Source organism: Equus przewalskii, chromosome 18 (genome assembly GCF_037783145.1).
Source record: "Equus przewalskii isolate Varuska chromosome 18, EquPr2, whole genome shotgun sequence".
Classification (NCBI taxonomy): Eukaryota; Metazoa; Chordata; class Mammalia; order Perissodactyla; family Equidae; genus Equus; species Equus przewalskii.
Genome location: NC_091848.1, coordinates 28,146,739 through 28,161,599, shown reverse-complemented (window position 1 = coordinate 28,161,599; position 14,861 = coordinate 28,146,739). Strand labels below are relative to the sequence as shown.

Sequence of the window (14,861 nt, the reverse complement as noted above, 5' to 3'; positions counted from 1 at the left end):
AGAAGACTTGCTCCACACCTTTGATTTACCAAGGTGGGAAATGGGCTCAGGCAGATGGAGAACATGCCAATATTGCTTAGCCAGCAAGGGGCAGAGAAGGGACCAGAACCAGAAGACTTTATTCCAACTATTGTGTTCTTTTAGCTATGCTACACTCCTCCTGCATACAAATAAATGCAATATTTTTCATATCCTAACCCTGTCCATCTATGGTGTGGCTTTGGACCAGTGCCCTCAGTTTACTTGCCATTATATATTCTCCAATAGGAAGCAGGGGGGAAGACATGAAAATAGGAAATATTTGAAGAAGTAAAAGCCCTGTGCAATTTTTCTACCTCTGTGCCTTTGCTCCCACTGCTCCCTAGAGGTAATGTCCTTTCTCTACATGTCCTTAAAGCAGTGCCACTCAAAATATGGTCCACAGATGGGTGTCTGACTAAGGAAGGTTTATCACCTTGTGATGAAACAGCACAGAAACAGAGAGTGAGTACTTAGAAAATATTATAGCAATTTAATAGAGCAATTTATTCCTGCTAAATCTAATAATGGTAAAACTTGGTGTTCCATTTTGTATTCTTTTTATTTCATTTTCTTAGTAAGTAATTTTAATTGTACTCTATAAAAATATTGGTCTCCAACAGATTGGAGAGGAGACAGTTTTCATCACAGAAAATTTGAGAGGCCCTGCTTTACAGGGTCCAGGTTCAAGCGCCATCAATTCTTCTGTAAAGCATTCCTCATGTTCCTGATGAACAGAGCTGTTAAATTTTATAAAGTTTGACCTCAGCCTCTCGTATGCCTCTTATAACTTTCTACTTAGACTAGTAATTATTTGTGTGTTTTTCTTCTCTCTTCCGAATAATTACAACCTTCCTGAGGACCGGTTATATATCTGTAACACTTCATAATTGGCATATAATTCATAACTCACGTTACACTAATGGATGAGATGGATTAACTGCTCATAATTAGTCACAGGTTTGGAGAGAAGTCCAAAAAAATAGAGAGGACATCTTTTCCTGAACTCGGAGAGGGAAAGAATTGAGAGTACAGAGTTTAGACCTTACCCAATTCCACATTTTGTATACGAATATTTACATTAGTAAGAAACTTGAACATATGCAGACACCATCTTTCTCCCTAATGAGAAGCTAATAAATTGTCAAAAATTAAGTTTTAAAATCAAACTTGTATCTCAAGAAACACAAAAGTACTCCTGAGATTTCAGGACAAGCTAAACAGATTCCACATTTACGACAGTCTCACAAAGCAATTTCCAGAACACTAAGTTACGTGTGCATGCATACCAAACTCCGATGTACCCAGACTCAAATCCTTTACCAGTGGAGCTGACAATACTCCTAATTACTAATTAGGGAAAACAGAACAAGACACTGACTTCAGAAGTCGGCTCTAGACCCACTCACCGAAGTATTCATCAGAAGGTGGATTTTCCATGTCGTACAGCATCTTCTTGGTCAGGTGCTCGAGCTCATCCTCAGGGCGGAATGAGGAAGGAGCAGCCGGAGGCCCCAGTGATCCTGTTTGTCCACCCTGAAAGGCAGAAGATGCATAGTCTTTTAAATGCAATCTAGACATCAACGAAGGCAATCAAGTGGTGTTCACAGTGTAGAGGAAAAAGCACTGGACGTGGGCGGCTATTAGGAATCCCACGTTTTAGAATCAGTTTTATCAGTTATCCAGGGTCTACCTTGGAGCCACCATTTTATTCCCCTGACTTATGTAGATGAGTCATATACCAGGCTTTAGAAATCAATGTTTAGAACAGTAGGACGCCATTTCATTCATCAATTGCTAAGTAGTCACTATACACCAGTTGTATATTTACACAAAAGAAAAATAAATAGAGCCTCCCCCCTTATGGAGCTTGCAGTCAAGTGAGAGATACAGGCACACTAATAATTAAAGATAAAGCAACTGTAGCAAATGCACAATCAACGGGTGCAAATGGGACTTCTCTTGGAGCCTGAGAGGAAGAATTCAACAGGAGAGGCGGCGGCACAGATGAGGCCTTATTCAGCTAAAGGAGAGGAAACATGTACACTGAGGTTTCTCACATTCAGGTGAGGAAAAAGCCAGGTAGTATAAGCCAGGTGGCAGTTGTGTATTTCTGGAGCATGCACATAGTTTGAGATAGGAAATAGGAATCTTATCAGGTACAGGGATCCAGAAAGTGAAGGGCCTTGTGATCCGGTTAAGGAGGCTGAGTAATTTTGTTTCCCCCAGCACTGCAAACAGCCTGATATCATATGGGGGAGGTAAATCAGCAGCATTGACACTGGGTTGGTGTTTAAATAGGTGAGTGACCCAGAAATATTCTGGCAATACAAAGAAACTGAGTGTCAGGTGAAAGAGCACGTGACATGATCAACCAAGAATCCAAAGTACAGAGAGAAAGAAGAAAGGCCAGATGCCAGATGTAAGATAGCATGGCGCTATGTAAATAAAAGGGACTTTATTATATTTTTCTTTGCGTAGACTATAAACTTGACTATTTCCAATATCACACCCCAACATCCATAATTAAAACGTTAAAAATAGAAAGACTGCTACAAAAGTTTTAGAAACAATGATGATGTCGACTATGGCTAATGGGAAGAGATGAGATTCCTTGATCTTTACGTGTTCTTAAAATCGTTGACCAAGAGTTTCTCCTTTCATGAATAGTTTATAAAGAATTGCTTCAACAAAACTTGAAGTTGCATATTCATTCACCTGTTATCTTCACTATACCAAATAAGTTCTTGGGTGTTAAAATGCTATAAAGTACCAATGTCTCATTCTTACTACCAACATTTATTTCAACAACTCCAAGATGGGTATTAATTATTTGTGTGATGTCTATGGCATGAAATGCCTTCTAAACATAAGCAAAATTGTTGACTGGTATCTATTTGGCCTCTTCTCTATAATTATTTTCCATTTTAGAAATGTACGGAAAGTTGGAGGACAGACATGCAAAAGGCTGAAAAGCCCACAAATGTTTTATGTTGATCACTAATCTTACCCCTGGGATTTTATTCCATTGTTGGACAATTTGGATTGGGGACAGGAAAGCAGTGAATAAATCATGGCATGTGGCAGGAGACAGAGACAAAAAATAGAGCTGCATGCTGGGACCTGAAGAATCATTACCTCAATCTGCTCATTGTGAGATGAGGAAATAGACACTCAAAAAGATTAGGGCAGAGCTAGTTATGATAAAGCCAGGACATGAGCCCTTCCTAGAATCACTCCTTTATTCAATAAACATTAAATGTTAAACTTAGGGCCTCCTCTAAACTGCAAATAATGCCTGCCCTATAGGGTTGGTGTGAGGGTTAAAGGAACTCTTGAATCATTCATTTATTCTTTCGCTTATCAGTTTCTCCGCTCATTCTTGCAGTGTCTATTTTGTGTAGCCTCTGCATGCATCAAGGAGGGACACAAAGATGTATTAGTCACAGTCTTTGCCTTTGAGAGAATTGGAGTCTGGCTTGGGTGAGAAACATGCATAAATGATTAATTATAAAAAGCACAGGATATTGATGGGAGGGGATGTAGACGTGGACATTGGAGGAGTGATTTGCCAGTATTATTAAAGCTTAAACTGCACATATGCTATCTGCTTCTGGGAAAATTTTACAGAAATACTAATAAAAGTTGCTCTGATGCTGAAAGCTATGCCAGTGGTATTTCAAATACCAGGAGGGTCACCCATGGTGGACAGGTTTCAGCAGAGCTTCCAGACTAGACAGACTAGGAAGAAGGAACTAGTCACTCACTTCTGAAAAAATTGGCCATGAAAACCCTATGAATAGCAGCAGAGCATTGTCTGATACAGCGCTGGAGGGTGAGAGGATGGTGCAAAAAGACCAGGCAGGGTTCCACTCTGCTCTACCCAGGGTCCTAGGAGTAGGAATCAACTCGACAGCCCTAACAACAAACTCATAAAATTATATGACCAAGGCTGGTCAGGTCACAGGAACTATATTTGAGAGAAGGAGGAATGAAAAGGGATAATAAACTATCCATCTGTGGGTAAGGCATCACCTAAATAGACAATGATAGATACCTAAAATGGAATATGAACAGGTCATAAAAGAGTACACGGTAGGGGCCGGCCTGGTGGTGTAGCGGTTAAGTTAGTGTGTTCTGCTTAGGTGGTCTGGGGTTTGCAGATTCGGATCCTGGGTGTGGACCTAGCATCGCTCGTCAAGCCACACTGTGATGGCATCCCACATAAAATAGATAAAGATTGCCACAGATGTTAGCTCAGCGACAGTCTCCCTCAAGCAAAAAGGGGAGGACTGGCAACAGATGTTAGCTCAGGGCCAATCTTCTTCACACACACAAAAAAGAGTACAGTGTAAATCCATATGTACAAATATGAAAAAGATGACCTAGCCATGTTATCAAATGAACAGATCCAGTTATAGAATGGGAAATCTAAATGATAGTGTCATTTTCGTAAAGTAAATAGTTTAATTATCCTCAGATCTATACATAGATAGGGAAAAAAAGCCTTAAAGGACACATATTCTAGTGTGAAAGGGGATTATCTCTGGGGTTGGAGTCTTGGAGGGCTTTCGCTTTCTAAATTTGTTTCTGTTACAGTTTGTAATTCTACTTCTGTAATCCATGAAGTACAATGTTTTTAATGTGATGAATTCAAGTGATAAAGATACACTGGATACTAACAAAACCCTAGAGGAGGCTTTTGACCCAGGTCAAGCGGGGGACTCAGAGAGGAGCAAAAGGTCAGAGTTGAGAAGCAGTTAGGGGTGAGTGGGGAAAACGGTAGGTGGTTCTGAGTTTAAGACGGGAGAAGTTGGAGATAGGAAGGGTCAACTGATAACTGCCACACCAGACTGAGGTGCTTAGGGCTTCTCTCTGGGCCTGAGGCTCCAGGCCTTGTGTGAGACCGTGGACAACTCTGAAAATCTGATGAGCTAAACTCCCTTTTGGCAGAGAATGGCACTCATAAAAATGCACATAAAATTTACTCACAATTTCAGGAGATTCACAGACCACAGGAAACATATCCAAAGACCCTCAGATAGGAACACCCAGGCAATAGAAACAGCAGGAGGGATTTTCAGCAGGGGAGTGAGCTAATCAGATTTAGAAAGCTGTCTCTGGAATGGAGAGTGGATGGGACAGCCATGAGACTAGAGTGAATGGCGAATTTATTGTAATGTATTTGTGGCCCACGAGAGTGAAGGGATATCCCACGTGGCAGTGACACGATGGCTGGAGACAGGCTTAACTCTGATACTAACCTGGTGTCCTTCGGTGAGCTCGTGAACCTCTCCTAACTTCAGGCTCCCTCTGTGAAATGGGCTTGCCAGGGCCACCTCACAGTCTTTGTGAGAATTAAAATGAAACAGCTTGCATCTCATGCTATGCAGAGCTTAACTACTTTCAAACCATGCTAACAAAGGGACTCTCTTTGGATCTCTCACTTTGCCTCTGAGGGACGGGATCATCCCAGTTCAGGTGACAAAATTGAAGACAAAGATGGAAAAATGACCTACACCTTTTTTTCTAGGTTTGCAATAGAGAGCTTGAGCTTGAGTTCAAGAGCTTGTGTCCAAATTATGGTGTCATGTGACTCCTAATTCCACGCATTTTTTTCCAACCAAACATTGCTTCCCATAGAGAAAGTGGAGAGAATTATGAAATACTACCTCTGATATTAATGGTGCTGGCTGTTTTAATTTAAATCAACAACCACTAAAGCAAAACCTGTTAATTCCTGCGTCTAGTCTTAGGGTGGATCCTCAGGGAATGGACACAATTTATTATTGTTTACACCCAATATCTGCTTCCCTTTTAACATAAACAGAGGCAGGAAGAAGGCCAAGTCTGTCCTCTACAACTTTAAGCCAGCAATTCACATTCTGCTCTCAGCGCTTACATTTCAAGCAGAGGTTTAACTTCAAAGTACTTATTTTGTTAATATTTCACAGATTTTAAAACAAACACATCATTCCTTTTAATCTCCAAATATTCCTTCCTATTTGCTAGCAATACTGTTTTTGAAACAACACATTTGAAAAAGCTACTTTCTTTTCTTTGAGATTCTAATCTCATATAATGCTAATCTTGGATTCCTGGTATTTCTTATGAGGAAAGAGCCCCAGAGATCATTTCTTCCAGTGTTTCTGAACCTTATCCGGCTACAAACTCCCCTACGTTCCCCCCTCCCCACACCCAGGACATAATATTTAACATCTGGGGAATACATATTGGTAAAAACACAGGTTCCTCAGTTTCCAGTTGTCTCTCACACTGAGGAAGATATAGCCCAGGACTTTCTTCGGGGTTCAAGCCCCATAGATGGTAGCTGACTACTTTTCTCACTGGGATGAAGAAACACCTTTTAATTTCTCTCTTTCAGTAGTGCTTAGGACTGAACACATGCCAAGAAAAATTAACAACTGCATCCATTTCTTTTTTTGTTTTGAGGAAGATTAGCCCTGAGCTAACATCTGCTGCCAATTCTCCTCTTTTTACTGAGGAAGACTGGCCCTGAGCTAACATCTGTGCCCATCTTTCTCTACTTTATATGTGGGACGCCTGCCACAGCATGGCTTGACAAGCGGTGCCATGTCCGCACCCGGGATCTGAACTGGCGAACCCTGGGTCGCCGAAGCGGAATGTGCGCACTTAACCTCTGTGCCACTGAGCCGGCCCCTAACTCATTTCTTAATAAACAGCTTCCAGCATTGCATTTGAATAATAGAACATAACAGGAAATTTGTGGAGTGAGGGGTTGGATGGAGATGAGTTGCATTATTTTGTTTTTTATTTCTTCAAAAGTAGACATGTGAATAGCATCAGCAGTATATTCACTGTGACATAATTCTTCATATTTGTATGACCCTTTTCAAAGTGCCTGCTTTCACACACACGCAATCTCAAGTGTTTATACCCTGTACCATCCGTAGTCCCATTTTACAGATGAGGAAATTGAGGTTCAGAAGAGAAGTGAGCAACCTGAGTGAAGTACCTCCCCGAAGACCGCAGAGCCCTGACTGAAACCAAGGGTGCTGAGTTGGGCATGCTCCTGCTACACCTCGATGCCTCTCAGGGTTCCAACATCGTCGTCTCCAAGCCCTTCTAGCTCTAATCACCTGTAGCAATGTGGATTTTAATCTACAGTCTATTATCTAAGCAAAGACTTTTTCAGAGTGGAGGTCTTCTGCTAAATAGTGACACAAAAACACTGCAAAACAAATATAAGCAAAGCCTCTAGACTTTTCTAAGAAAGAGACATTCTTACGAGTATCAATATTAATCACTAATATGCGTATTCTTTGAAATGGCTGTACCTCTTAGTAAAGGCAAGTATTATAGGACCTACAGATGACTTAGAAATAGATTTCAGAGGACGCCTTCAAAATTCTCTCAACATATCTTTCCTAAGGAACTGCCAAGTGCCAAGCACTGTTATTATGAAGTAAAATTATTCAGGATTCCTGCCTTTGACAACTCACAGTTTAGGAAGAAAGAGACGTGAAAATAGATAATTATAATAAAGTGTAAGTACTAAGACACAGGTATGCACTCAGAGTTCTGAGATGTGAGAAAGCTGTCAGAAAGGAGATGACCTCTTAGTTTGATCTTGAAGGATAAATCGGATTTCACCAGGAGAAAGAAAGGAAGGAAAGAAGAAAGGGCGGAAGGAATGGAGGAAGGGAAGGAGAGAGGGAGGAAGGGAGAGAGGGAGGGAGGGAGGGAGAGAGGATGAGAGAGAGAGAGGCAGAGAGAGGAAGAGAGAGGGGAAGAGATAAAGAAAGGAAAGAAAAGAAAGGAAGAAAGGAAGGAAGGAAGAAGGAAAGAAAGAAAAGGGAAGGAAGGAAGGGAGGGAGAGAGGGAGGAAGTAAGGACGGAAGGAAGGAAGGAAGAGAGGGGAGGAAAGAAAAAGAGAAAAAAAAAGTCAAGACATTCCAAGAACAGTATGTATAAACGAACATGTATATTAAAAAAAAAAAAATGTTAAGAAAGAGAAGGAACGGATTAGGATGAGGCTAGAGAAATAGGCTGTGGTCAATGTTACATTTTGTTTTAGGCAACAGGGAATCATTAGGAGATTTAAAAATGGGGATTGATTTTATGAAAGTCATGCTTCCGAAATAAGCATATTGGCAACATCTTCAACCACGGCTCACGATGCCTTAAAAGATGCAACCAGATATCATGGTATTTCTGAGCAATTTAACAGCTGACATACTTAAGAAGGACTCTGATATTTACTAAGTGAGGCAGAGGCAGCTAACTGCTCACCAAAATCTGTCTCCTTCTTTCTGAGCACACAGCTGGACTTCATTTTCCATTCTCCCTTGCAGTTAGATGTGACCATATGAGGCACAAGAAGGAAGGAGCTTACTCTGTGGAGGGCAGCCATCCACTGACTAGGCTGGCCTGTCTCAATCTGCTACAGAAGGGAGACTGGAAAGAAAGAAAAGGTGAATGGTGGAAAGTGATGAGAGAATGGCATATATTCTTGTTTCTTTATACGTCATTTTTTTCCTGACATGAAAGTGTCAGAAGATAGAAAATGTCCAGGTATCTGCAACTGGTTCTTCTCTGCCACGGTTATTTCCTTGCTCTGGGTCCAGCCAAAAATCATTCCAGGAATGGCTAAATATGAATACTGCAGCCAAATTTGGATCTAGGTCCGTGGTAAAGGTTATGAATGAGACTGTGCAAAGATGAGGAATGTTTCTGCAAAGAAAATATATATGGATAGAATCCTTGGTGAGTAAGAAAACTGCCAGATTAAGAATAACACAAATAACAATATCTGCCATGTTTCTATAATACTTCACGGTATTTGAAGTGTTTTATATATTCTTACATAGGAATCCGTAAGTACAGAGACCTATTTATCTCTCTAATCCTAGTTCTGCATTTAACTTGTCCAGGAGTTTTAATTAAATCATTTCTATTCCCTGAGCCCAGTATCTTTATGTATAAAATGGTGTTTTCAAAGATTCCTTTGATTCTATTCTATCATATTTTTGTGCCCATAATATGCAGGGTGCATATCATTACAGATATTTATAGTGAAATCACAGATATTCATATTTATGGATACTTTGTAGTCTATAAAAACAGACACACATTGAGTAAGTGGAAACCTCATTATTACAGAGATTTCCATTTACAGGAGGACTTAAACCACTTGTCAGCATCCCCTGAAACAATCTAGAAGTTCACTCAGCATTCTGAATCTGAGTAAGCAGCTGGCAGGTCACAGGGTTTCTGCAGCCTACTGAACTTTCACTACACATAGGGCATGAAATCAAGAAGACAAAAGGTTAAGCACCCTACCCTACCGCCACCCCTCCCTGGATGGAGAAAGACTTCCACTGTCCCTACTAAAGAGAAAAGGAAGCAGGGTAAATAGCTGCACTAAGGTGCAAAAAGCAAAGAGCCCCCGCAGGAGAACACTCACAACCTTAATCTTTGTTACCACCAATTTAATTATTTAAATATACGTGCTAAGTCTCCACTTGACAAAATGGCTACCCAATACCTGTCATCGTGTCAACCTCTTGAGTTACTCTGATATTGACCTCAGTATGCGTCATTTTTCTCCTGTTAGTCCTCACCTGCTGTTGATCTCCTAGTTCCATAGTGCTGGATAACTTGAACCTAGGGCGCATCTGAACCTTACCAGAAAAGCACCGCCCAGGCACAGGAGAAAACAGCCAAGATATTCACAGATTACAGGATAATGAATACTCTATCACTCGGCTACCAGAGCTGCTCATTTTTCTTGTCCGTTTGTAATGATGTACAAGAGGTTCCTTCTCTCAGAGGGAAAATAACTTCAATTATGTGTTCTTGAAAAAAGAAACATTGAAATTATCTTCTTTCAAAAGGTAGAATTAGCCCCATTTTGGAGCTGAAAGCCTGCCAGAAAAAATATATTTCTGATATTTTTGTTCTTTTTTTCGCCCCCTATTTAACTGTGTCAAGTTTGCAGTTTGCAATTTCCTGAGGCTGCTTCTACTTTCTGACTCTCACTGAATTATCACACTCTACTTTCAACGTCTCACTGTTGAATGGAGCCAAGGGCAGAAGATTTTCTGGACATTCACTCTGCTTCCAGTTAAAGCAATGGGCCACACAGAAGGAACGGGCAGGAGAGAACCATTTGTTAACAATGAGAAACCCATAAATGAATGTTCCTCACAGCTTTATGGGGGTAGAAAAGCGGGCTCTTAGTTCTTCTATTCATAAGTTCCATTTCCTTGGAGAATGAATGGTAGAAGACCCAGAAATTTTGACTTTAAAAGTTGGATTCTAACCCATTCCAATTAATCTTCACTTTCAAAAGCCTGATTTTCTTACAACCTCTTTTTCATGCCGTGTATTGCCTCAAAATCAGCTTTCTTAAGACAATTCAGCGCCATGGCGAAGGAGCAATGATTCTGAATTACAGTATGGTGGAGTTGCTGGATGTTATACTGACAGACGAACGTGTTGGGTGTCCACTAAGGGGGCCCATGGTATGCAAACAACAGGGTGTTATGGTGATATAGGCTGAGCTGAGGAAAAGTGGCCTCCCTCCCCACCCACCACTCTTGGTCTCCTCATGTTCCTGTAACCTCCAGGGTGCCCTGGTTTGGAGCATGCTTATTCCTAGGCCTGATGTCTAGGGAACCACTTCAGTTCCCCAAGGGTTTGTTTCTCTATTATTCATTTTCTCATCCATAAAGTGGAAGACAATAATATCTAATTCACATGAAGAAGCTTTGTAAAACCTTAAACATCAAATACATGGCAGTTTTGATTACCAGGAGGGACACTTACAAACTACGAACAAAAATGATTTCTTTCTTTGGAATGTTTGCAGTGGAAGTGGAATGTTTGCAGAGTAATAATGTGTCTCCAGTAGCTCTCTACTTTCCTATTTGCCTATAAATACGTTAGTGTAGGATACCTGAATTTTATATTAATTGTTTTATCAAGAGATGTAATGACTGAGTTCTTTTAACTATAAATCTTGACATACACGACATTTGGTGAATATAAGCTTTGCTGGCTTTCCAAATTGTTAACCTTTCTATGGTGTAGTTTTTGGCACCAGAAGATAAATAATAAAGCAGGGCTCATGTTTGGCTATTCAGAGGAAATTAGCCTTCTTTATGCTTTCCCACCTGATGAACTCCAGGCAGAAAAGGCACAACCATGGATGCTCTCCCACCTGGTGGGCAAGTGGTTGGCAAGAGATCTTTGACCTAGCTTCTCCTGGCCCTGAGATTCTGGGGTTTCTGATGGAAAGATGAGTAACAGAAAATGAGTTGCCTCTGTGGGGTGATAAGATTTCTCTCAATCTTCCCCCCTTTTCTATACCACCTTACCTTGTTCCTAAATGAGACTAAAAGAAGCTGTTTCCACAATACTATAGCCAAAATCTACATGTGCTTCCCCCCTAATCGTTAGCCTTTATGCCTGTTATGCAGAAGGGATCTGACATAACCAAACCAAGATAATTACAAGACATTATTTCCATTGGTAAGTTTCACCTCAACAAGACTCAAGATACAAAAGTTCGATGAATGGAGTGAACTGTTGCTCAAAGTTGTGTTTTTAAACTAAACCAGGTCTTGGTCTTTGCTGTGCCCCACTAGTGCCCAGCAGTGACCTCTGAGAAGAAGTTTCATCTTTCTTTGGTTGCCTGGTGCAATGAAAAGGCTAGTTGCTCCAACATTGGGAAGAAAGGTTTTACAATGCACTGCTTTCTACACATTGTCCCATAGGAAAGCTATCCTCAACCAGAGGCTACACTTTTAATAAAGCTCTATTAAACAGACAGAGAGTTTCTCTTGCCAGGGCTCCAGCTCTGACCATGGTTCTAACTCACTGTGTTCAAAATGGGGTTTTACCAATTCCTTATTGTTAGATACTTAGATTGTCTCATAATTCTTGCCATTATCATGCTAAAAAGAGGGAGGATATTAAAATAGTGCATCTGATTATTATAAATGTATAAAAATATATATGCAAGAGTGCCAATGTGTGTGTCTATGTAGGTATAGAAAACCAGATACTAAGAAGAAACATACCAAAATGTTAATAGCTCATGTTACGATGGTGGGATTATGAGTAATTTAAATTTTTTATGAGTTTTAAATTATCTAAATAAATATGGTAAAAAATGGATAGCCCTTAGGAAATAATAATATACTTTATAAAACAGGGGATTTCAGTCTTCTCTTTGGTATTTTCAGGTATGAAGCCAGGAGAGAATGAAGAACCTAAAGTGGGGACAATTTGTTGAAAAAAATAAAGGCACCTAGATTTTCAGTCTGATATGCACAGAAACACTTTCCTACTGTACAAGCTGTTTCTATCTAGTGGGCTCGACAGATGCCTGAACGTGACACAAGACACTGAAATAACATGCAAATCAGTTTTCGGTTTTAATATGCAAATATGACGCTTGGCACATCACTTTCCATGGCTGAGGTAAATTTCTGTTTTTGAGTTTTTCGTGGGAAATGCACACTAGCCAACAAATAGTTAACTCCTCATATTTCACCTAACACAAGGTGGTTTTCATTTGAGTCAGACAGGTCCTTGCTCAGCGATCCAAGGCACTTCAGATGCAAAGAAAGGGCATGTGTTTTGTTCAGTGACAATGCCACCCGCGGCAAACAAGTCCAGCCTCTGACAGACACACTGATCACTGTGGATTTCTGGGCCTCACTGGGGAGGCAGGCAAAGTGTCTCAGTGAGAATAACAGAGAAAAGGTCTTTTGCTTGACCTGTGAAAATCAAATCACTGTAGTTCAACATGGTGGGGAGATTCGCTCCTGACCAGAGACAAAGAAGAGGAAGAAGTCAAAATTCTCTGCTTCCAGGATATTCGAGAAGTATGGAAAACTGTAGCCTCTGGCGTAATCTACATTAAATGTGCCACAAATACTAGTAATTAGGCATGAAGGCAGTCATCAAAATAAGTGTGATAACATCCTGTTCGAGGAATTTATAATCCAGTCAGGAAATCAAGGCATGTGAGCGAGAAATAGAACGAAGTCAAACATGGACAGATGGATGAGCATGGCTTAGACACCTATGAGCGCAGGCTCTAGGGGTTATCTGTGTAGGTTCAAATCCCACATCCACTCCTTACCAATTGTGTGACCCAGGGCAAGATGCTTCATTTTACTAAATATTTGCTGCCTAAACCATAAAATGGGGTCAATAGGATTTACCTTGTGAGTTAAATGAGATGGTTCATGTAAACCATTTACTGGCTGTACTGATTAAGAAATTATTATTATCCTTAAAAACATGCTTAAAGATAAGCTATGCTGTATAGATAGCATGTGAACATATCAACGGACGATATGGATTCAGAGGTGAGAGAGGTTACAGTGGACTGGAGCATACCAACAACAAGCCAAAGAGATGAGGGGCTCGAATAGGACTTGAAGGAAGGAGAGAAAACTCTTCACTTTTCTGTGCTCCTTCACAGGCAATAAGGATCCTCACTGCTAGATTCACACACGCTAGATATCATTTAATACTTTCCAGTGTGTGTTTTTTGTATAAAGAAATAAACCAAGTTAGTGGTTTGTTAAGTGACAACGTTAAGTTGACTTAGCTAAAATCACACCCATAGTAAGTGGCAGAGCCAGGAGTTAACCATGAGTCTTCTGATCCAAGCACAGTGTTTTTCCACTAATTTACAGCTGCCTCTATATATTCATTTAGAAATACGAAACTTACATGATCTATCATAAAGGTTAATCAAGACAGTCAACCTCACTGATTAAAGCATGGTGCTAATTATACCAGAGGTTGGAGACCAATGTGGCCCCTTTTACTTTCAGAAACACTGATTGTGGTGTAATGGAGAAAGTGTGGGCTTCGGAAGCACAAAACTCTGGTTCAAACACTAAGTTATACTACTTATTTTGGGTAACATTTCACAAGTTTTTTAAAATTTCTCTTAGCATTAGCTTCTTCATCTATATATGGAGTTGGGGGGTAGGCAGGGTAGAAGGAATGCCTCCATTTCAGGGACTCTGTGAGTAGTACCTGAGATGATACATGGCATGTGCTAATATTTAATAGGGCTCATGACTTGTATTAAATGCTCACAAACAGTCTGTCAAGTCTGAGCTATGGATGTCTTTCAAGTGTGGCAGGAAGGTGGATGAGGGACTATGAATGACTCAGTGTCATTCATCAGCACTGCAGCAGAGGGGAAAAAAGATCATGCTCTGACGCTGAATCTGAAGACCAGTAGCATTCAAGATTTCTAACTGACCATCAACCATGATTCAGATAATAGTAATTCTATTGAAGGAATAGCTCTTTCCATAAACTCTGAAAGGTAGAAATATGTAAGTTTTTATATATTTATTGATTTGTAATTTACGAGATTGAAAATAACTAGGGTATACTGAGTATTTAGCAGGGGCCGACGTTCAAAATATTTTACACTAGCTCATTTTCTCACTACAGCAATCCCATCAGATATTTACTACTCTGATTTTACAAATGAGAAAGCTGAGGCACTGAGACCACCTTGACAGTAACTGGAAACAGGATTTGAATCCAGTCGTCAACTCCAGAAAGAGCGCACTTAACTCACATACCAACTGCCCCAACCTCTCAACCCCTCTGCATTTTTTCGGTAGGATTTTATGACCTATCTGCTTGTGTTTAGGGGAATTTAATCATATATTACAAAGTCCTGAACTATTAAAGGAAGATTTCTTAGGGACAAATACTACATTTTATGGTATAATATCTCTTTTATGTAGAAAGATGGTAACCAGAAAATAACAAACATTCAGGTAATTTTGATGTAGATGGACTGAGTACAA

At 40.2% G+C, this 14,861-nt stretch overlaps 1 protein-coding gene across 15 annotated transcripts in view; it reads right to left on the bottom strand.

The window, feature by feature from the left end:
- Nucleotides 1–14,861, bottom strand: part of LPP (LIM domain containing preferred translocation partner in lipoma) — a 637,427-nt gene that overhangs the window by 145,725 nt on the left and 476,841 nt on the right. For all 15 annotated transcript variants that reach the window (XM_070583407.1, XM_070583403.1, XM_070583408.1 and 12 more), the window contains one exon: nt 1,428–1,554. In XM_070583407.1, coding sequence (XP_070439508.1) covers nt 1,428–1,554 — 127 coding nt within the window. The remainder of the gene's footprint in view (nt 1–1,427; nt 1,555–14,861) is intronic.